At 38.6% G+C, this 22,636-nt stretch overlaps 1 protein-coding gene and 1 pseudogene across 3 annotated transcripts in view; both read left to right on the plus strand.

Moving 5' to 3' along the window:
- Window positions 1-22,636, plus strand: part of PRIM2 (DNA primase subunit 2) — a 329,039-nt gene that overhangs the window by 203,721 nt on the left and 102,682 nt on the right. For all 3 annotated transcript variants that reach the window (XM_064597736.1, XM_064597737.1, XM_064597738.1), the window contains 2 exons: window positions 8,473-8,545; window positions 13,856-14,041. In XM_064597736.1, coding sequence (XP_064453806.1) covers window positions 8,473-8,545; window positions 13,856-14,041 — 259 coding nt within the window. The remainder of the gene's footprint in view (window positions 1-8,472; window positions 8,546-13,855; window positions 14,042-22,636) is intronic.
- On the plus strand, window positions 19,679-22,207 carry LOC123840929 (nucleoside diphosphate kinase, mitochondrial-like; annotated as a pseudogene).

Raw genomic sequence — 22,636 nt, forward strand, 5'->3', positions numbered from 1 at the left:
GCTCGATCTCAAGACCCTGAGATCATGACCTGAGCTGAAATCAAGAGTTGGATGCTTAAGCAGCTGAACCACCTAGGCATTCCCAAATTTTAAAATACCTAAGTGAAATTAATTTTAATAATATCTTACTTAACTCATATCCAAAATACCATTTCAACATGTAATTAATATGAAAAGTTTTTAATGAAATGTTTTACATTATTTTTTCATACTAAGTCTTTGAAACCCATGCATACTTTATGTTTATTTAACCTCTTAATTCAGACTAAGCTACATTTCAAGTGCTTAGTAGTTACATTTGGCAAATGGCTACTATATTGGACAGTGTAGCTCTACAAGATTGGATTCCATTGAAATCTCCATTGTTCAAGGTTGAATTTTTACACTTCGAAAACTTTCTAAGAGTGTAAATGTAGACAAAACTTTCCAGATCATGAGGTTATTTAGGGACATCTAAATTCTCCTACTTTGGGCGCCTGGGTGGCTCAGTTGTTAAGTGTCTGCCTTGGGCTCAGGTCATGGTCCCAGGGTCCTGGGATTGAGCCCCGCATCGGGCTCCCTGCTCAGTGGGAAGCCTGCTTCTCCCTCTCCCACTCCCCCTGCTTGTGTTCCCTCTCTCGCTGTGTCTCTCTCTGTCAAATAAATAAAATCTTTAAAAAATAAAATAAATTCTCCTACTTCAAGATTAAATATTTTATATGATAGTATAAAGAAGGTAGGAAAGAAGTGTATTTTCTTCCAATATTCAAGGGAAGAAACTGGTGAATGTTAAGAATAGAGAAAAACCAATAATCAAAATGTTTAAATATAATAAATTTAGGCCTGGATGATCGTGACAATAATGATAACAATTTGAGTGAAAAATGTTGTGATAAACTCGTTTAAAGATATCTCATTTGATCCTCACAAAAGCCCTTTTAAAAAGGTACTTTTGTGATCCCTTTTATGATCTCTGTTTACCTTACCAGTGAGGAAACAAAGAGAATAAAAGGTGTTTACCAAGTCACACAGATAGTGAGTGTATGCAAGCCCATGACTAGTGGATTCTGAAACCTGTGATCTTCATCACTCTACTCTGCTTCCTCCCTTATTATTCTGTTCTGCCTGCATGTTTGGCTTGGACAAATTGGACCTGGAAAATGTATGCAAATGCAGAGGAGCTGGAGCTAATTCCTAAAGCGTTGTAACTATTCTGTGACTCCTTGTTTACGCCCTCAAGTTTTCATCCCTGGTCAGAAAAGGAGAAAATGATTGGAGAAGTGATCACCCAGGAAAAGCTGACTTTTGACCTCTCATTTTGTCAGTTATCCCCTGTGGCATTTATGTTTCAGTAGTGGAGCTCGTGAATACCACTTTTGGAGCCAAGGTGTGATGATCCGTCTTATCCTAACGATCAACACCAGAGCATGAAAAGACTGGTTTTTTTTTTCAACCATTTTTTTAATTCTTATGTTAATCCCCATACATTACATCATTAGTTTTAGATGAAGTGTTCCATGATTCATGGTTTGTGCATAACACCCAGTGCTCCATGCAGAATGTGCCCTCCTCAATACCCACCACCAGGCTAACCCATCCTCCCACCCCCCTCTCCTGTAGAACCCTCAGTTTGTTTTTCAGAGTCCATCGTCTCTCATGGTTCGTCTACCCCTCCGATTCCCCCCCTTTTTTTTTCTTTCTTAACCAGCTAATCTTGTAGTGAGACTCACAAATCCACTTTCATGTAATTTTTTCTTTTTGTTTTCAGCTCTCAGTTTCAGCACTCAAAAACAGTTCCCTGTTGAGTATCTAAGTGCTCATATTGATATTTGTGATGCATTGAACAGGACTTAAATTTCTGTTGTTTCTGCCTTTCAGTTGTGATTCACAGATCAGATGTATGCAGATGTATGTGTTTCAGATTTAGCTATATGTATATCCACTGTATTTTTATTCTGTAAATTAGATGTTGTGTAGTAGTGTTTTGGGAAAACTCCAGTTCTGTGTTGGTGTGATTAATTATACCTTCCTGTCTCAGTTATCCCTCCACCACACCCCCCCACCATTGGATTGATTGAATTTGATTTAAAATAGGATCATTTTAAATTTGGTTGCATAAATATGTATTACGGATATTTTGAAAGGCTTACTTTTCAACTTTTCAGGTTTTAATTTATTTGAAACTGTTAGCTTTATAATTTTCTATTTACTCTGATTTTTATCTGTATTGGAAAACTAACTGTGCTTACCTCTTACTGTTTAATGAGCAAGGTAATGTGGGGGGGGAAAGTTCCTCAAATGTGACTGAGTTTTAATTAAGTTGCATGTGGGGTGCGTGGGTGGCTCAGTTGGTTAAGCATTTGACTCTTGATTTGAGCTCAGGTCATGATCTAAGGGTCATGGCATTGAGCCTCACATCAGGCTTATGCTCAGCGTGGAGTCTGCTTGTCCCTCTCCCTGTGTCCCTCCCTCCTCTCTCTCCCTCTCCATCTCTTAAATAAATAAAATCTTTAAAAAAAAAGTTGCATGTAAATTTATTGAACAAATGATACAGTAAGAAGATGCTTTTGTATATTTTGTGTACCATTAGTTCTCTTATTATAGAGATGAAATAACACCATCACCTCAAACCAAACAAAGAAATAAGGACAATCACTTTTGTGTAAGTAAGGGGATTGTTATACACAATTGTAAAATTCTCTTTTCTTAGAAAAACACTAATTTGCGAGTGTTTAGGTTTTTAAAGGTTTAAACTTGACAAAGCCTCGAATTTTCATTACAGCGGTGATTTAGCACTACGTTATTAGAAACAGAGATAAGATTTAAAGTTTGCTTTTATTTGTAATGGTTTTTGTTCAGAGACCTACATTATAGGACCTACCTACCCAATTTCAGGTTTTTTTTCCTGCTTTGCCTCTGCTTGTCTTTTCTACCACATGACCCAACTTCCTCATCTATAAACTGTGTTTTAGAAATTTCCTTGGCTTTACTTATCTCTTTCTGCTTGCCCATCGACTCACCCTCCAGATCCTGAGAAAAATAGACTTTCTTTTTAGTCCAAAATGCCACCTCCTTATCACATGCTTGCTTTTAAAACCCTCCAAGAACCTTAATAAATTCACATCACATACATCTATGAACTTGGTCAAAATTTAAGGATGGTTTAATGCATATAAAATGTTAAACTGCATGCAAATGATAAAAATACTAAAACGACTAGGCCTTTGCCTTTTCTGTGGTCATGACATCCTACTTCTAAGTCTCCAAACTCAAATTACTATTTTTTTTAAAGATTTTATTTATTTGTCAGAGAGAGCACGAGAGCAAGCAGCACAAGCAGGGGGAGTGGCAGGCAGAGGGAGAGGCAGGCTCCGTGCTGAGCAAGGAGCCCTATTTGGGACTCGATCCCAGGACTCTGGGATCATGACCTGAGCTGAAGGCAGATGCTTAACCAACTGAGCCACCCAGGTGCCCCTCAAATTATTTTCTGACTATAATTTCCTGCTCTCCCACTTATTCTGCAATGTCTCATTCTCACGATTGTCTTCCTCTCATCTCAGCCTTCCCTCCTGGTTGCTCAGGTCTGTGTTTCCAATGCACAGAACTCTGTCAGTGTCATTTCATTGCTCAAGAAGCTTTACCTGCTGCACACTGCTTATTTCTCTTCCTACCCTTCTTTTACAAGAGACCTGTTTTCTGCAGGCTTCAGGAACATCTGTTTTGAGCGTGTTGTGGCACTCATCACATTGTACTTTCTAGATCATCTCTGGATCCTTTACTACCTTTTGACTCTTCCTCGGTCACAGAAATCCTTAATAAATGATTGAGTGGCTAAAGGGACTCTTAAAAGTTTTGGGGGTTTTTTTGTTTGTTTTGAGTTTTTGTTTCATTTTTGGTAATTAGAACTCGATGAGGACAACGACTGGGATGTGGAAGAAGTCTGTTACAGAGAGTCTGATAAAAACTAAACTTTGTCATTGGGTTTTATCCGTTCACGTGGTTCTGCTGGGTAGTAAAGTTTATTTTGCAAGTATAGTGTAGTAATTGTTACATTTCAGGAGAAGTGCACTCTATCCTTATACAACTGAATGTGTTCAGATAGTGTTCTAACGTAACTGAATACTCATTGAATCACATCTTTATTGTTTTCACTACTGGCTTTTTGGTGACTTGAGAAAACTGTAACATTTCACCCTTAGTGTCTTTGATTTGATACTGTAGCAAATAAAAGATAAATTATACATGGAAGATGCAGGGAAATCACTGCAATTCCTACTCCCTTACCACCAAGAATTAAGTCAAATCTTGATTTTTCAAGATTCTCTGATCAGAAGTTCTTCTTTATATTTCACAAAATAGTTACTAGTGACATAATTTGAATTTTGTGGCCCATTAAAATGTTTTGGTTGGCTGTATTGAAAAAAAAAGGTATTTGTGGTACATCTTAATTTATTCTTTTATGAAAGCTTAGAAACAGGAAAGCTTTCATGCCTACTTAATCCCCTTTGTTGAAAATTGTACATAAGTGACAGTGAGTGTTTCTCACAATAAAGCCGTGATTATTTAAAATAGAAAATTTTCTGTTGTGTGTGTGTGCGCGCGTCTGCGTGCACGTACCTCAAACCAATTGGAAATTGTTTTTGTTGTTAAAAATTATTATTCCTGTGTTTCCCCAATACAGTGATTGAAAAGTGTTCATAAAATTGATCTATTTTTTTAAATCATGAAAATAAGAATATATTTTGACAGTTCATTATTTATATTTTTGTTCATTCGTGTAGCAGCTGCATTCATTTGGAAGTAGGATGATATAAAGCTGACATGAGCATTGAATGTGGTAGAAAGGTGCCTCACCTTTCCTGGGGACCTTAGAGGAGTCTCCTTTAGTAATGTCCCTTGACACTTCAAGTAAAAGCCAAAGATCCAGTTTCATGGGCTAATGTGAATTGTTCTTAAGGATTTTTATTCGTTACGGTGGCATTATTTGTTTCTTTTTCTTCTTTCTTTGCCTTCCTTTCTCCACCTGTTGCCACTCCTTTACTTCAGCCTCTCATCCTTTCTTGCCTGTAATATTGCAATATTCTTCCGACTGACTTGCTCTTGCCTAGTCCCTACCCTTTTTAGTCATTCTCCACACTGCTTGCTTTCTCAAGTGTAAATACTTATGTAAATTCTTGCCTAAAATCTTTTCATAATTCTTTATTGCTTACATGGTGTTGAATACAATGCTTCTCATGATTTGCCTTCTTTGTATTGTATCTGAGAATTCCTGCCACCTCAGTTTCATCTATCCACTCCTAGTTCAAACATGTATTAAATAGCTGTGATGTACCAACTCCCTAACCGAGACATAGGTTGCCCCTTCTGGTCATGAATGAGCAGAGGAGAAATCTCAGTCCTAATTCTGATGCTTAACATCTTCATTTGCATCATTTTTCCTCCCATGGGTTTCATGCTTGCCCTTACTGGGTTGGCTGGTGGCCATCTCTCTATTAATAATATTTTTAGAAGTATGATTGTCTATATACAGTTTCCTTATATTCTGTCTAGTTATTTATATCCTACAGTAGGCCTTTGCATTAATCATCGCTACCATTCTCTTTAACCACTCCCCCCACTTGGAATTTAGCTCTTCTGCATAGCCCATCAAAGTATTGAGGGACGGGCATTTTATAGTGCCATTCAGGCAAGTGTATGTGTCCTCTTAAATGTCTTCTCTTTGTACTTAAGTGTCCTGCAACAATCTGGACCGAGAAAACCTTTCCTGTGGTATAGTATATCATTTGGCTCTGTGTACTCAATAACTATACTCATGTTTGTACATCCTGTTACTATTTATAGAGGACATTTGTATTTGCTAACCTTTTTGATCTAAACAATACCTTTAGATGATTGTGATCAATCTGTAGCCCGAGAAGCTGGGTCAGCAGAGGGTCAGCAGAGTGGCCTAGTCCTTCACAGCGGTGATGGCTCCTCCACAGGATCTTGCTGCCTCGTTTCCCGTCCTGTCTTTTTTGTACTTCCTGGCCAAGACTACAGTTGCTCTGTGGACTGGGATATGATTTACTGATTTTCTTTAGCACTTTGGATGTATCGTTTCATTTCTCCAGCATTTCTGTCAGTTAGGCAGGGCTGGCATCATTAATTCCAGTTTACAAATGAGGCTAGTGCAAATCAGGACAGGTAAATGACTTGCCTCAGTTTGCCAAACCAGTGATTCAAAAACAAAAACAAGAATGGATCTTCAGATTCTAGCCTACTGCTATTTTCATTGTCTCATGCTGCCTCTTTGCTCTACTGTAAGATGTCTTTGTTCTAGGGATTCTGCTGAAACAAGTCTCTGGTTAGACTCTATATTAAAATGCAAAATACTTAGACTAAATGACAACTGTTGGCTTAATTTAGCATGAGTTTTGTATGCCATGCTGCTACTATGATAAACAGAATGGATGGAATCCAGTGATACATTAATTGTCAGAAATATGTCAGAAGTATGTGAAGGGAGAAAAGCAAAGGCAAGAAGATATGTTTTGGGGCGTAGGATCATTCTGTTACTACTCTTTGGCGTTCTGTTCATCATGCTCTCAGAGTAATTCTCGGGCCATTCTTAGCCCATGGAGGGAGGACTCTCGGGAGGGAAAAATCTACATTTTGAACAATCTCCTAACCAGTGGCTGCAGCATCCCAAGATATACTCTAGTTTTGCTTCATAATTCATACCCATTGTTTAATCAGCAGATGGACTGATTGCAAGAACTGTAGCCTTTCTAAAGAGCATCTTGAGTGTGTGTATTGTTCAGCAAGAATCTGTACTGAGCAGGTATTAAGCAGAGAGTCTGGAATTCTTTATGATGGTAATGATGCTTTACTCCAGAATTTTCCTTTAGTTGTGGATCTGCATAAACCTTGGTTTGATTGTGGTTTTCTATGTAATCTAGCAGCTGTTTTTCGTTATGTCATACCTGAATGTCTGCATCTGAATCAGGGTTGATGGAGTTGGGCATTTTGTCAAGGAACTGATAATTTACAATGGTAGATGGCTTTAGATAGTATATACCACCTTGTATTTCCTAACTTGTAAATAATGCAGGAAATGTATTGAGGGAAGAGGATGGCATGGTATAGTGAAGCAACAGGGAAGGGAGAATTAAAAGTTTGAGTTCCTACTGCGCTGCTGACTTGCTTTCTGATCTAACAAGTTTCTAACTCCTCTGAGCCCCCATTTCCTCATTTGTCAAATGTAAAATAAAAACTCTCTCAGGGTTGTCATGAGGATGTAATTAGAGGATATAGATAAGGACTCTTTACCCTTGTAAAGTGCTATTCAGATATTACTTGTTTAAATAAACAGTGATTACCACATGTCAGGTCATTGAACAGAAATTAGTTCGGGGTGCCTGGATGGCGCACTTGGTTAAACGTTGGACTCTTGATTTTGGCTCGGATCATGATCTCAGGGTCATGAGATCCAGCCCTGAGTTGGGCTCTGTGCTCAGGGCAGAGTCTGCTTGAGATTCACTTTCTCCTTCTGCCCCTCCCCTGTGTGCACATGTGCTCGCTCTCTCCCAAATAATCTTTTTTTTTTTTTTTTTTAAGATTTTATTTATTTATTTGAAAGAGAGAGACACAGCGAGAGAGGGAACACAAGCAGGGGGAGTGGGAGAGGGAGAAGCAGGCTTCCCGCGGAGCAGGGAGCCCGATGCGGGGCTCGATCCCAGGACCCCGGGATCATGACCTGAGCCGAAGGCAGACGCTTAACCGACTGAGCCACCCAGGCGCCCCTCCCAAATAATCTTAAAAAAGAAAAAGAGGGCGCCTGGGTGGCTCAGTCGTTAAGCATCTGCCTTCGGCTCAGGTCATGATCCCGGGGTCCTGGGATCGAGCCCCGCATCGGGCTCCCTGCTCCGCGGGAAGCCTGCTTCTCCCTCTCCCACTCCCCCTGCTTGTGTTCCTGTTCTCGCTGTCTCTCTCTGTCATATAAATAAATAAAATCTTTAAAAAAAAAAGAAAAAGAAATTATTTCAGTTTAGACTTCCTGTCAACACTGCAAAACAGGTATTATTGTCTCCATTTGACAGATAAGGAACTTGGGATATAGAGAGTCTGCAGAACTTGCTGAAGGACCTATGCTAGTAAGTGATGGTTCCTCATTTAAGCTCCAGTTTATTTTTTGCTGTGCTGCTATGCTGTTAATAAGGGATCAGTAGTAGAGAGTTGAACTTTAACAACAGTTTGCATTATGCTTCTAAGAAATGGAATGTTACGCTGGGAATCAGGAGATCCAGACAGTCACTATATTTTTGTATTATTTTTGGGTAAGTTATTTAAATATATTCTATTAAATACCTCTAAAACACTTGGCTATGTTTCTGCTAAGATTTATATGTAAAATGTCTTACTGTGATTTTAATCTGTATCAGAATAAATTTCCTTTGAAGTGATTAAAATATATTGTACAAATCCTATTTTAATGTTTTCTTCTTTTTATTTTAGTCATTCTTACACTGGTCAAGATTACAGCACACAGAAGAATGCTGGGAAGATTTCTTTAGACCAGATTGATTCGGTAAGCATTGCATCCTTTTAATAAAACTTAGACCTTTGTCAATGAGGAAGCACAGATTTTTCTTCAGAGATTATTTTGGGGTGAGAAGATGGGAGAGATTGTCATTTCATTGCTTGCTAACCATTTTTAAAGGAGATCCTATGTGCTATACATATGTATTTATTTTTTTTAGTCATAGGAAAACCAAACTTAATCAGAAAATTATTTGTATTCTGATAAACAGATTTTTTTTTTTTTTTAAGAGGGGGAAGCATGGGAGGGGCAGAGGGAGAGGCAGAGAGAAAATCTGAAGCAGGCTCTCCAAGCCCAGTGTAGAGCTGATGGGGGGGCTTGATCTCACGACCCTGAGATCATGACCTGAGCTGAAACCAAGAGTCAGATGCTTAACTGACCGAGCCACACAGGTGCCCCTGATAAACAGAATTTAATCGGTTATTTCAAAGGGGAATTATTTTAATTGATGATAGCTAAATAGTGTTTGTGCGTTTATATTTAAATACTTTATACATTGAGGGGCGCCTGGCTGGCTCAGTTGGAAGAGCATGTGACTCTTGATCTCAGGGTCATGAGTTTAAGCCCCACACTGGGTGCAGAGATTACTAAATATATAAACTTTAAAATAAATTGATTGAATGAGTGAGTGAGTGAATGAATGAATGAATGCCCACCTATCTACCTACCCACCTACCTACCTACCAACCTTACACATTGAGAAAAGGAGAAATGGAAAATACTATGTGTATCAATTTGCTAGGACTGCCATAACAAAATACTACAGACTGATGCCTTCGAAAGCAGAAATTTATTTTCACACAGGTCTGGAGGCTAGTATTCTGACATGAAGGTGTTGGCACATCTGAGGCCTCTTTCCTTGGCTTTTAGATGGCCATCTTCTCCTTTGTTCTCCCGTGGTCTTTCCAGTATGCTCGTGCATCCCTGGTGTCTCTTCCTCTTCCTAGGACACCAGTCACATTGGACTAGGGCCCCACCCCTATGACCTCATTTAACTTTAATTACCTCTTTAAAGACCCCACCTCCAACTACAGTCACGTTCTGAGGTCATGGGGGTTAAGACTTCAGCATATGAATTTTGGGAGATTATAGTTTATTTCATGACACTAAGTATAGGCTCTTTGCTTGTGTTGCCACTAGATTAATGGACAGCTCATTTCAACTTCACTTTGTTGTTCTGTAGTAGAAGGAAAGAGTAGCATACTTTACTATAATTTATAGAGTTTCTCTTTTAATGCATTGTAGAATTTCTGCTCTGTCCCACAAAGGGAAACTACACCAGCCATAAATAATCTTTGTTTAGACAGTTACCAAATTATTTACAATAAATTAAAAATACACTGACATTTTAATGCTTAGAAACAAGAATAAGGTGAGTAGGGAGAGACTAGGAGTTTTTAGAGACCAGAATGAATAGGTTGTCTTCCTGTTTGGAAAAATTATAATCAAGTACTTGCAGTTAATATGCTTAGAAATAACAATAGGATTGCCCACTTTGTATAGTTGAATTGAATTTGTTCTTGAGGAAGCCCCATCCTTTACTTTTCTCAAACAGTTATTATCTCTAATACTTTCTCCCTGCCATAGGATTTGTGTTTATATTATATGAATGGTTAGAAGTTAATTCTGTTCCTAATTCTATCAAGATGTTTTCCCATTCATAAGCAACTGTAACTTCAGTGGATACTGTGGGAAGACATAGAAATATAATCATTAATTCATTTACTGAATATATATTGAACCCATCAATTATGTACCAGCCACTGTGCTGTGGATACAGAGGTGAATAAAACAGAAAATTCCTCTACCTTCATGGACCTTACTTGAGGGAGGTAGACAACATAGTAAATAATAAATAAGCAATGTAATGATAAATTATCTTAAGTTGCTATGATGATCCTATCTGTAGGTCTCTGTGTGAGACCCTGTGCTAAATTGATAAAGATACATCTTTATCTGACCTCTTCCTAACTGTAGTGCCTCATTCATTAGCATATGCCTTGATATCCTCAGTTTCTTCAAAAAAAAATTTTTTTTTTTTTTTTTAAGATTTTTCTTCTAACTGAAATCTGGCTCCCTCAGTGACAGTTTCTCTTGTGGCCCTCTCAAGTAGAGGCTGTCCCCCCTCCCCCATCCCTCCCCCATCTTAATTTGGTATGAGATGAATGTCTTCCTTGGTCCATATTACCATTTCCAAATCATTTCTCTGCATTCCTTTGGCAGAGCTCCAGCTCCTTTAAAGCCCTGTAATCCCATTATACCACCTGATAGTTATCCTTGTTGCCGATGCCCCCACCTCCTGCCTTCATCCACTGGTGACTCTAGCACCCTGGCATGGTCTCCTGCACTAGCACTACTCTGTTACTGTTCCTGGCCTCTGCAGTATCCATGTTGGTAATTCATCCCTACCCTGGTCTTATAATTCTTTGTCGGTTCAGTATCCACAACTATTTTTCTATCCCGTTGTTGCCAACCCTAGACCCTATGTTTTCCATTTCCATTATTTCGACTTCTTCTAAAGTCTCTTTTGAGTATCTTCCTTCCTTCTCTATATATAGTCTGTTCACTATACAACAGCCAGAGTTCTCTTTGTTTATCAGATCATGTCATTGTTCTGATCCATACCCTCTATTGAGTTTCCATCACATCTAGACTAAAACCCAAACTCACAACTAGGGCCTATAATGCCCTGTGCACTCATGATTCTAACTTCTTCTTCTCTGTTCTGGTCTGCTCACATATTCCAGCCACTTGGACCTTCTTTCTGTCTCTTGAGCACACCATGTTCATTGCCTCTCAAGGGCTTTGCTTTTGTTTCCTTTACCCGGAACAGTATTCCTGGATCTCATTTGACTAGGATCCTCCTTAAAAGATACATCTTCGTGCAATGCCAACACCTCAGAGAGGCTTTACTGGCTACCTAAATTAAAGTATTCCTCCCCTATTTATCCTTAATCCCATAACTCTTATTTATTTCTGGAGCTTTTGGAATTAGATGTTACCTTTATTTATGTCTGTGTTAATTGTATATCTTCTCCCATTAGAATGTAAGTTCTTTGTTCACTGCTAGTTTCCCAAAGCTGTACACAGAGTAGTGTTCAGTAGATATTTAGTGATTGAATGAGTAAAAAGTATTCAAGGAATTGCGCCAAAAGAAGCTGAAGTTGAACTGGGTCTTGACAAATGGCTTGGCTTTGACTAGATGGCATGGGGAATAGGAGGGGTTGTATCCCAGGCAGGGTCGATGGAGTGGCAAAAGTGAGAAGGTATAAAGCATGATTGTGTGATCATGGAATAATCCAGTTGGCTGGAGCAAAGGGTTTATATTGGTATAATAGCATACTGGGCTTTTTTACCCCTCCCTGTCACAGTGCTTCCATGGCACTTGATTTATGCCTTTGCTAAAGCTCCCATTATAACTGATTTATGTGAGTTAACTTCTATAGTAGGGACTGTTTCCTTTTATTTCACTTAAGTGACTTAAAGGGGAAAATTACATGTTATTCATCTTCTTATTTCCCAAACCACCCAATACCTGTTTGTTCTGTTAAATATAGTTGAAAAGTAGTTACAGACATTGACAGAAACTTGCTTGTTCTTACTAAGGATATTAAATTTCATTGGTGTTTTTGGATTGGAACAAAGTTTAAGAAAAATAATTCACCGTAATAGTATGAAGGAACAAGAAGGAAGGCATGAAAACAGTAGTCCTGGCCCAGTAGAGGCCTGACTGGGCTAGGTTGGAGATGGAAGAATTTCGAAGTTGTTATATGTGAGGTTAAAGACACTGGATGTCCTCTACAGGGGGCAGCAAAGGCAAGCAAAATGAGCCCTGTTCCCGCTTTGGCAAAGCTGAACTTGCCAAGGGATACTTAAGGGGGTGAGAATTTAAGTCTTGGGAGAAAGATACTGAGGAAGTGGGGAGAATGCAGCTGAAACTGTAAATGAAAAAGTTTTTCTTTTTACTATTGATTTCTTTAACACATTTATTTGAACTCACCTTTTGAGAACCATTTCTCTTATTTTTGTGTTCTACTTTGTATTTAGATTATTCTAAAAGTTCATCTGTGATTCAGCAATTGTATTTTTGCACATTTATCCCAGGGAAATGAAAATTTCATATTCACACAAAAACCTGTACATTCATTTATTTGGAATAGCCCCGAGCTCAAAGCAACCCAGCTCCTTTTGTTTTTGTTTTTTTTTTTTAAGATTTTATTTATTTATTTGACAGCGAGAGAGGGAACACAAGCAGAGGAGTGGCAGAGGGAGAAGCAGGCTTCCCACTGAGCAAGGAGTCCGATGCGGGGCTCGATCCCAGGACCCTGGGATCATGACCTGAGCCGAATGCAGACGCTTAATGACTGACCACCCAGGCGCCCCTGCCCAGCTCCTTTAACAAGTGAATAGCTAAGCAAATTGTGGTACATCCCTACCATGGAATATTATTCAGCAATAAAAAAGGAATGAATGATTGATACCTGCAACAACTTAGATGAATTTTGTGGGAATTATGCTGAATAAAAAAGCCAATCTTAAAACATTATATACTAGGGCGCCTGGGTGGCTCAGTTGGTTAAGTGACTGCCTTTGACTCAGGTCATGATCCCAGGGTCCTGGGATCGAGTCCCACATTGGGCTCCCTGCTCAGCGGGGAGCCTGCTTCTCCCTCTCCCTCTGCCTGCTACTCCCCCTGCTTGTGCTCTCTATCTCTCTGACAAATAAATAAATAAAATCTTTAAAAAGACAAAACAAAACAAAAAAACATTACAATTCAATTTATACTGACACTCTCGAACTGACAAAATTATAGAGATGAAGAACAGATTAGTGGTTGCCAGGTGTTAGAGAATAGTGGGGGGTGAGGTGCTCTAAGACTAGTGGATTGTATCAGTGTCAGTTTCTTGGTTGTGATAATATTTTTACAAGGTTATTACCTCTGGGGGAACCTGGGTACATGATATCCCTTTGTATTATTTTCTTACAACTGCATGTGAATCTATAGTTAAATCAAAAGAAAAAGTTTAATTAAAATTTAAAAATAAATAGGTGAAATACATTTTAGTAATATATTTTATTCAACCCAGTATATCCAAAATACTATCATCTCAACGTGTAATCAGTATAAACATATTAAGAGAACAATTTGTAATTGTAGTAGGTAATGCCTCCTTATAGATTTTGTTTGTATTCTAGTAAGACTGAATTTACAACTTGCATATTAGATTGGATTTACAACAGATAATGTGAGCGACCTGGTAAATCTTCCACATAACAAAAAACTCTTTTCTCTTGTAGCTTTCTACCAAATCCTTCCCACCTTGCATGCGTCAGTTACATAAAGCCTTGCGGGAAAATCACCATCTTCGTCATGGAGGCCGGATGCAGTATGGCCTCTTCCTGAAGGGCATTGGTTTAACATTGGAACAGGCATTGCAGTTCTGGAAGCAAGAATTTATCAGAGGAAAGATGGATCCAGACAAGGTAATTTTGAAAAATCAGAGCAGTAACTGAAATTTTAATTTGGTTTGGAAACTAAAGGTCTCTTGGTCTATTTTTAAAATATACCTCTGAAATGTAGTTGAAAATTCTAAAGAATAAATGTGTCTACAATTTCATTCAGGTAAAAAGAAACTCATGTATTAATCTAATAGATGCTAAACAGAAGATTGAGAAAGTGTAATTCGAAGGATAAGATTGAACCAGCAATGTAAGATGTTGAGTAATGCTTTGTAGTTATACTGCCAGGTGTCATTATAGGACTGAAATTGTGTTCTGAGTTTTATTTCTGTAGGAATGTGATATGTGTAGAGATAACATACATACATATATAATGTTATTTTCAGGACTAGGAGATATTGAAAACAAAACAATTTTAGATGTATTGTGTTATGCAGATTCTGTCATTGAGCATTTTTAGGCAGACCATTTATCACTAGAAACCCGAGAGCTGTTTTTCCATCTATTCATAGTACTCAGATTCCCACTCCCTATTCCTTATTTCTCTGTAGTGGTACTAGCTAGTAACATTTTATTTTGGAAATATGGTTTTTTGTCCCTTCTGTGCCGTGAATCAAGTTATTTAATGCTTATGTCTTGGTTTGCTTCTTCCTAGAAAAGATAAATTATAGAACAAAGAATATTTCCCAACTAAATTTTATAATGACACTTTATTATGTCTTCTTTAGTTTGCTAGAGCTCCTATAACAAAATACCACAGACTGAGCGCCTTAAACAACAGGAACTTATTTTTTCACAGTTCTGAAACCTGAAGTCTCAGATCAAGGTGTTGGCAGATTTGGTTTCTCATGAAGCCTCTTTGCTTGGCTTCCAGATAGCTCCCTTCTCTCTCTGTTCTCATGTGGCCCTTTCTCTGTGTGTTCACTTCTCTGATATTTCTTCCTCTTCTTATGAGGACACCAGTCATACTGGGTTAGAGTACCACCCTTATGACTTTATGTAACCTTAATTACCTCCTTATTTTTATTTTTTTAAAGTTTTTATTTAAATTTCAGTTAACATACAGTGTAATATTTGTCTCAGGTGTACAATATAGTGACTCAACACTTTATACATCACCTTGTGCTCATCACAACAAGTGCACTCCTTGATTCCCATCTCCTATTTCACCCATCCCCCCACCCATTCCCGCTCTGGTAGCCATCAGTTTGTTCCCTTGTAGTTAAGAGTCTGCTTTTTGGTTTGCCTGTCTCTCTTAATTACCTTTTCAAATGCCGTGTCTCCAAAGATAGTCACATTGGTTGTTAGGGCTTCAACACATGAATCTTAGAAGGAAACAATTCAGTTTATAACACATTGCTAGTTTTATATTTTTTTAAAAGTTCAGATTCTTTTATAATATATTACAAAAAGCTCTTAAAATTTTTATAGATTTGTTTGTTAAATTATCTTTATTGATAATTATCCATAGAATCTTATATTTATCATTTGATAATTTTCTTTAAACACAATTTTGGATAATATTCCTTAGACCTCTATTATATTTCTTTTCTTTTAAAGGTAACATATTTTGATTACAAAAAATGTGAAAAATACAGAAAATTTTACTTGCCGTTTCCCCATTCAGAAATAATGACTTGTCACACTTTAGCCTTTCTCTCTAGTGTAGATAGCTAGCTAGATCATTGTGGGGTTTTCCCCCCATTTTAAAAGTTAGCATTTTATTATGTTAATTTCTGCAGATTATAGAGTAATTTTTTGAAAATATCATCTGGATTAGTTGCGTGACAACATATCCTTTGAAAGTTATAATTTGTTTAATCATTCCCCTGTTACTGAGCATTTCATTGTGTCTGTTTGACTCTGTCATAAATGTTATCGCAACCAATATCCTGAGCACATAAATCTTTGATTATAGTTCTGATTATATCCTCTGTATATATTCACCAGGGAATAAATTTACCTGGTGAAAACCTATACACAGATTTGAAGTTTTGATGTATGTTATATGAAGGGACTGTTTGAAAAGGTTTTAAATTAGACTGTCATCAAGCTTTATGACAATCTTGCTCTGTCACCGGCATCATTATGTATTATTACTTTAAAATATTTTTTGATTTTTTTTTAGCAGGAATTTGGTGTACTAAGTAGGCAGATGTATTAGGGTTCTCCAGAGAAACAGAATCAAGAGAGGGAGAGAGAGAGGGAAGGAGGAAAAGATATTTATTATATCTAATGGCTCATGTGATTTTGGAAGCTGACAAGTCTCCAGATCTGTGGTCAGTCTCCTGGAGACAACGGTAGAGCTGATAGTATAGTTGCAGTTGGAAGACTGGCAGGCTGGAGACACAGGCAGAACCAGTGTTTCAGTTTGAGTCTGAAGGCAGGGGGAACCCATGTCCCAGCTCAAAATAGTCAGGTGAGAGGAAATTCTGTCTTACTCACAGGAGGGTCTGTCAGCCTTTTTGTTTTATTCAGGCCTTCAAAGGATTGGATGAGGACCACTGACCTTGGGGAGGGCAATCTGCTTTATTCAGTGTACCAATTCAGATGTTAATCTAATCTGGAAACACCCTCACAGACACACCCAGGATAATGTTTGACCAGATGTCTGGGCACCCTGTGGCCCAATCAAATTGATACATAAAATTACTGTCACAGTAGTTAAATGTTATGAGCTGTGGAGAAAGTTAGGCCATGGTTTTGGAGTGGAAAGAGAAGTTCAGCTAGCATTTTAGCTTGGTTTGTGCTGTAAACTAAGAGGGGAAGAGGGAAGTGAGAGAAGGGGAAGCTTACTCTTGAGTGCTAGGCGCTTGTCTTGTGCACCTGTTCACTGACCACCTTCTTTTATGTATATCTGGGATGGCCTATGTATCAATGTCCTAAGTATTTGTTTTCAAACCTGTGTGTTTGAAAAAATTTTAAATGGGCTTTTTATTTTGCAATATAAAAGTAGTTTCCTCAAAAATTAGCACAAAAGAAAATCAATAAATAATTTTTACCTTTCTGTATAAAATATTGCAGTCTATATTTTCATTAGCTTATTATTGATTACTGCAAATATATTATTTTGACTGAAGATTTTAAGTTACACTTATAATTTACTGTGTCTGTCTTGTGTTCTGTTAGAGTCTGTATTTGTGATTTTTAAAAAGATTTTATTAGTTTGAGAGAGAGAGTGAGCAAGTGAGCAAGAGAGAGAGCACGAGCAGGGGGAGAGAGGGAGAAGCAGACTCCCCACTGAGCAGGGAGCCTGATGCGGGGCTTGATGCAGGGCTCCATGGGGTTCGATCCTAGGACTCTGAGATCATGACCTGTGCCAGAGGTAGATGCTTAACCGACTGAGGCATCCAGGCGCCTCTAAAGTCTGTATTTGTAAATAAATGTTCATGTTCTTCTCAATTATATCCTCTCTTACGTATTTTTGCAAGGAAATGTCATTTAGTATCCCTTAGTTTATTAATATATTGTTTTCAGTTTAATTACTATACCTATTTATGAAGTGATACATACAATTATTAAAAATACTCCTTTTAAGAAGTGTAGAAAATTCATGGCTTAAAATACTGTTTACAGAGAATGAATTTGAACGAAGTATGGTAGGCATTTTTTGTAGTGCTCCGATGAACGATTTTGGTGTTAAAACCCAGGGGCGATTTGGAACAATCACGTCTGTTGAATAGTTTATTTCCTGACAGTGCAAGAAATGTGTTGTGATGATATAGTCTGTTTCAACGGAAATTCTTCTGTACTGTTGCTTTCCAAATGACCAGATGTCTGATTTCTTTCTCTTTATGCATATGTCCTCATAGTACCTTATTTGAGATAATGTTGCTTTGGGCATCTGAACAAAAATTATGGGTACTTAGCCATTACTTTTGTGGCAACTGAGAAACAAGTAGTACCTCCAGCACTTTGGAGCTGCAACATTGTTGTACTGCGTGGACCTATGTATTGCTTCTCCCAACTCCTTTCTAAAAATTAAGTTGTTCTGTTCCTAGTCAATTGACTGCCTAATTAGTGTCTATTTCTTTCTCTCATCTTCCCTTGCTTGTGTTCGTTGCAGACATTTATTTAGTTGTTGTTGAATACTCTGAATACTTTTCTATCTAAAGTTATACTTCATGTTGGAGGAGAATTTGACAGTAAAATGGCCTAAAACTGTATGTAGTAGTTTTTGTAACTGTCATCGAGAGTATAAATATTAAAGTAGCATGTCCCTAGATATCTTGTATTAAGGTTTAGCAATTTTTGTATTATAGTGTACAATTCTTGTTTTCTCATAAACATTTTTTAATAGTAGTAAGGTGACTGTAATGTGCAACTTAAGGTTCTGATGCTATTTTTTAGTTATTTTTTATTAGGAATTCAGTGTATTAAGTCAGTGCCTCTGTGTATGTAAAAAGTAGCCATCTGTCTGTAAAATGTTTATTCAGAGGTATTAGTTTGGATTGGTTATTTCCCTCTTCTTTTAAAACTTTTTTCAGACTAGCACACACTCTCCAGTAGATAGTATTAATAATGCAGAGGTGCCACCTTGTATAGCTACCAGTTACTTGCTACTACCAGATAATACTCTCATAATATGGGGCCCTTAGCATTACCTCATATTTATTGTTTATTTGTTCATTTATAATCTATATCCTACAGTTAGAACAAAGACTATAAAAAAGCAGGAATCTTGTCTGTTTTGTTGTTGCATGTCCAAGCACCTAGAACAGTGCCTGACTTAGAGTAGGCACCCAGTAAATGTTTATGGAATGAACTGAAGAATAAGTCTCCATACAAATAAATACCTGGAAAACTAGAAAATTTCATGTTTTTCCCAGATTTCTTCACATAACTCAGAGCACAGTACTATACGATTATTTGTTAATATGCTGTTATTCTATTTATAGTGAACTTGAAGCTGAATTAAACCAAGAATTCTAATGGAACCTGAAATTTGCAATAGAAACTATTTATTTTATGAATTAGATTTCTCATCATGGGCTTGCCTAAGTAGCCCATGGTATAAAAATGGTTAAGAACCCTTAAAGGTTATCATAGCAGAAGATAGGGCTTCTAGTTTATTGTCTTACACTTGTTTTTTTATTCAATAATTACAATTTCCATTTTTTCCCTGCTATATTAAAATAGAATACCAATAGTGATCTATCTTCATTGAACTTTGTACATACCATCTTTAGAACTGTTATCAAATTGTAATATCTTTGTTTGCGTGTGTGTCTTATGACTAGATTTTGAGCTACTTGAATGTAGGGACTTACTTTTCCACTTTGGGTCTCAGAGACTTAGCACAAGACCTGACAACTGTTAGATGTTTGGTGAATACATGGTGTTCTGCCAAAGCTTTGAAAAGTGGCTTTCAGTATAATAAATTTTTTTGTTTCTTTTTAGGTAGAGGTATATTTCTAACAAGTTATGAAACATTAACAGTTATTTTAGTAGCTAACCAAATTTGTTGTCTTACATGTATTTTTCTAAATCAAAATTATGGGTTGAAAGAATAATATAACTATAAAGAAGTAGTAACCAGTTATCATCACTGTTATTTAATTTCCAGAAATATAGTTTCAGTTACAGATTTTTTTTTTTAAAGTTTTTATTTACATATTTTGACAGACAGAGACACAGCGAGAGAGGGAACACAAGCAGGGGGAGAGGGGGAGGGAGAAGCAGGCTCCCCGCTGAGCAGGGAGCCCGACGCGGGGCTCGATCCCAGGACCCTGGGATCATGACCTGAGCCGAAGGCAGATGCTTAATGACTGAGCCACCCAGGCGCCCCCAGTTACAGATATTTAAATAATATAGTAGTCAAACTCTGATTCTCATTAAAAGTACAAAGAAATATGCATGTGTGTGTATATATACATACATACTTATTCCATTTACTTTGCATTCATTGACTATTCAACAGATTTTTATTGAGTCACCATGGCAAGTGTTGTTCTGGAGATACTGCAATAAAAGACACAAGCCTTATTTATGAAGATTTTACAGACTCCAAATATACAAATTCAGTATGATAATTGCTGTGGTAGAGATGGTCATAGGATTCTGTAGTAGAACAGAGGAGGGGGCTGACAGAAAGAATAGTTACTGAAGAGTTGCCCGTGCTCTTTCTGCGCTCAGCCAGCTGCCCGCGGGCTGAGGGTCATGGGGGGCCTCTTCGGGCGTGTGGGGCTGCTGAGTGGCCTGTGGGCCCCGGGCCCGAGCCTGCTCTCATGCCCCAGCTCGGGAGGGTCCTCCTGGACCTGGGAGCGGACCCTGGTTGTGGTGAAGCCAGATGCGGTGCAGCGGCGGCTTGTTGGGGATGTGATCCAGCGCTTTGAGAGGAGGGGCTTCAAGCTGGTGGGGATGAAGATGCCGCAGGCGCCAGAGAGAGCCCTTGCTGAGCACTACCATGACCTGCAGAGGAAGCCCTTCTACCCAGCCCTCATCAGCTACGTGACCTCTGGCCCCGTGGTGGCCATGGTCTGGGAAGGCCCCAATGTGGTCTGCTCCTCAAGGGCCATGGTAGGACACACCAACTCAGCTGAGGCTGCCGCTGGAACTATCGGGGGGGCTTCAGCTCCACATCAGCAGGAACATCATCCATGCCAGCGACTCTGTGGAGGGGGCCCAGAGGGAGATCCAGCTATGGTTTCAGAGCAGTGAGCTGGTGGACTGGGCAGATGAAGGTCACCAGAGAAGCATCTACCCACCCTGAACACTCAGGCTGCCCTCAGCCACCGCAGCAGCCACCCAGGATCAGCTACCTCTGTCGTCCAGAACTTGCGCCCACACCCATGGTCTGTCCTTCTGTCCCAGACCACCTCCCTGTCTACCTTCTGCCCCACCCCAGCCCAGAGGGGTTGAGCAACCAACTTTATGTGCCTTTTAGTAAGCCAGTAAGCTAAGCCAGTAAGAAATCGGACCAAATCCGTTCTGTACCAAAGTGCCAGACAACTTTTGGGGCATCTCCAAAAGTGTGTAGTGTAACCTCCCTTCCCCCCAAAGAGGGGTGGGACATTAAAATTCGCTGTGTTGTGTAGGGGGGTGGGTCGTTTATTACAGTTTCTGCCATCTCTGAGGTAGGGCTTTATGCAAAGTTGTAAGAGTTTGAGAGTAGAAATAAAGCTTACTCTCTCTCTCTCTCTCTCTCTCACTCACACACACACACACACACACACACACTAGTTGCTGAATGTGTCACTGAGTGGGGATGTCACATTTGGCAGGTAAAGTTAGCAAGAAGGGAGTTCCATGTTGGGGGGACTGCATTTCAAGGGACCATTAGATAAAAGACTGTGGACTCTCCTATAGGTGGTGGAAACCTGAACTGTAGAAGTATAATTGTAACTCGAGATAAGTCTGTAAATACAGGCTTTTATTTTAACATAATTACTAAAGATAGATGGATTAGTAAGCCAGTGGGAAGTGGTCTTGCTAGATGGGTAACTGCTAACTGGGATCAGGTCATATGTGTAAGGCCAATTGATGATTGTAGTTTAGTTAGATATATATAATTTCAAACTTTGAATAATTTACTCAAATTGTACAATGAATCTGAGATGTTATGAAGATTTACTGAGAAAGAGAAAATAGTATGAACAAAGTTTCCACTTGCATTTCCATTTGGTTCAAATTAATTTGGCTTCTTTAAATATGGATATCTGATTATATGGGCCAACATTAATTTTTTAAAAATACTTTTGCTTTAGGATTTTCATCTGCTTTGGTAATAAGGTGAGTTGAGTGATAGAAGTAAGTAGAAAACAGTTGCAAAACATTGTGGTGAGAAGGAAAGTATTGCTGAAGGAAGTTACTAAAGTGGATTGTGTTAGAGATGGTTTCTTGAACATCAGTCCTGAATTAGGATTTGAAGCAAGTGAATGACATGTATGAATACAGAGGTAAGGAAGGAAAAGAATGTACAATGAACAAGAAATGAGAGAAAGGTAGGCAAAGCATTGTTCTTGCTCCTGTTACTTGTTTTTCTTTCATTATTTGATAATTATTCTGTTATTTAGTATTTATTCACTGAGGGCTTTTTTAATTTTGGTTTTTGGGGTTTTTTTGGTCAGCTAATTTAGGAGTTGTTGAGATTTTTGGTTGTTGTCATTTTTAAATTGTTGCTTTCAAAAGGCTTCTTTATGGAGACTTTTTGTCAGTATATTTGAATATCTTTATTTGGGTGCCTATTGTACTAGTGGATAAGGGATTTTTTTTTTTTTTTTTTTAAAGATTTTATTTATTTATTTGAGAGAGAGAGAATGAGAGAGAGCGAGCACATGAGAGGGGGGAGGGTCAGAGGGAGAAGCAGGCTCCCTGCCGAGCAGGGAGCCCGATGTGGGACTCAATCCCGGGACTCCAGGATCATGACCTGAGCCGAAGGCAGTCGCTTAACCAACTGAGCCACCCAGGCACCCAGGGATTTTTTTTTTTTAAAGATTTTATTTATTTATTTGACAGAGAGAGACACAGCGAGAGAGGGAACACAAGCAGGGGGAGTGGGAGAGGGAGAAGCAGGCTCCCCGCAGAGCAGGGAGCCCGATGCGGGGCTCGATCCCAGGACCGTGGGATCATGACCTGAGCTGAAGGCAGTCGCTTAACCAACTGAGCCACCCAGGCGCC

The sequence above is a fragment of the Mirounga angustirostris genome, unplaced genomic scaffold (assembly GCF_029215605.1).
Source record: "Mirounga angustirostris isolate CCGP_5_RB_7025 unplaced genomic scaffold, mMirAng1.0.hap1 SCAF_8, whole genome shotgun sequence".
NCBI lineage: Eukaryota > Metazoa > Chordata > Mammalia > Carnivora > Phocidae > Mirounga > Mirounga angustirostris.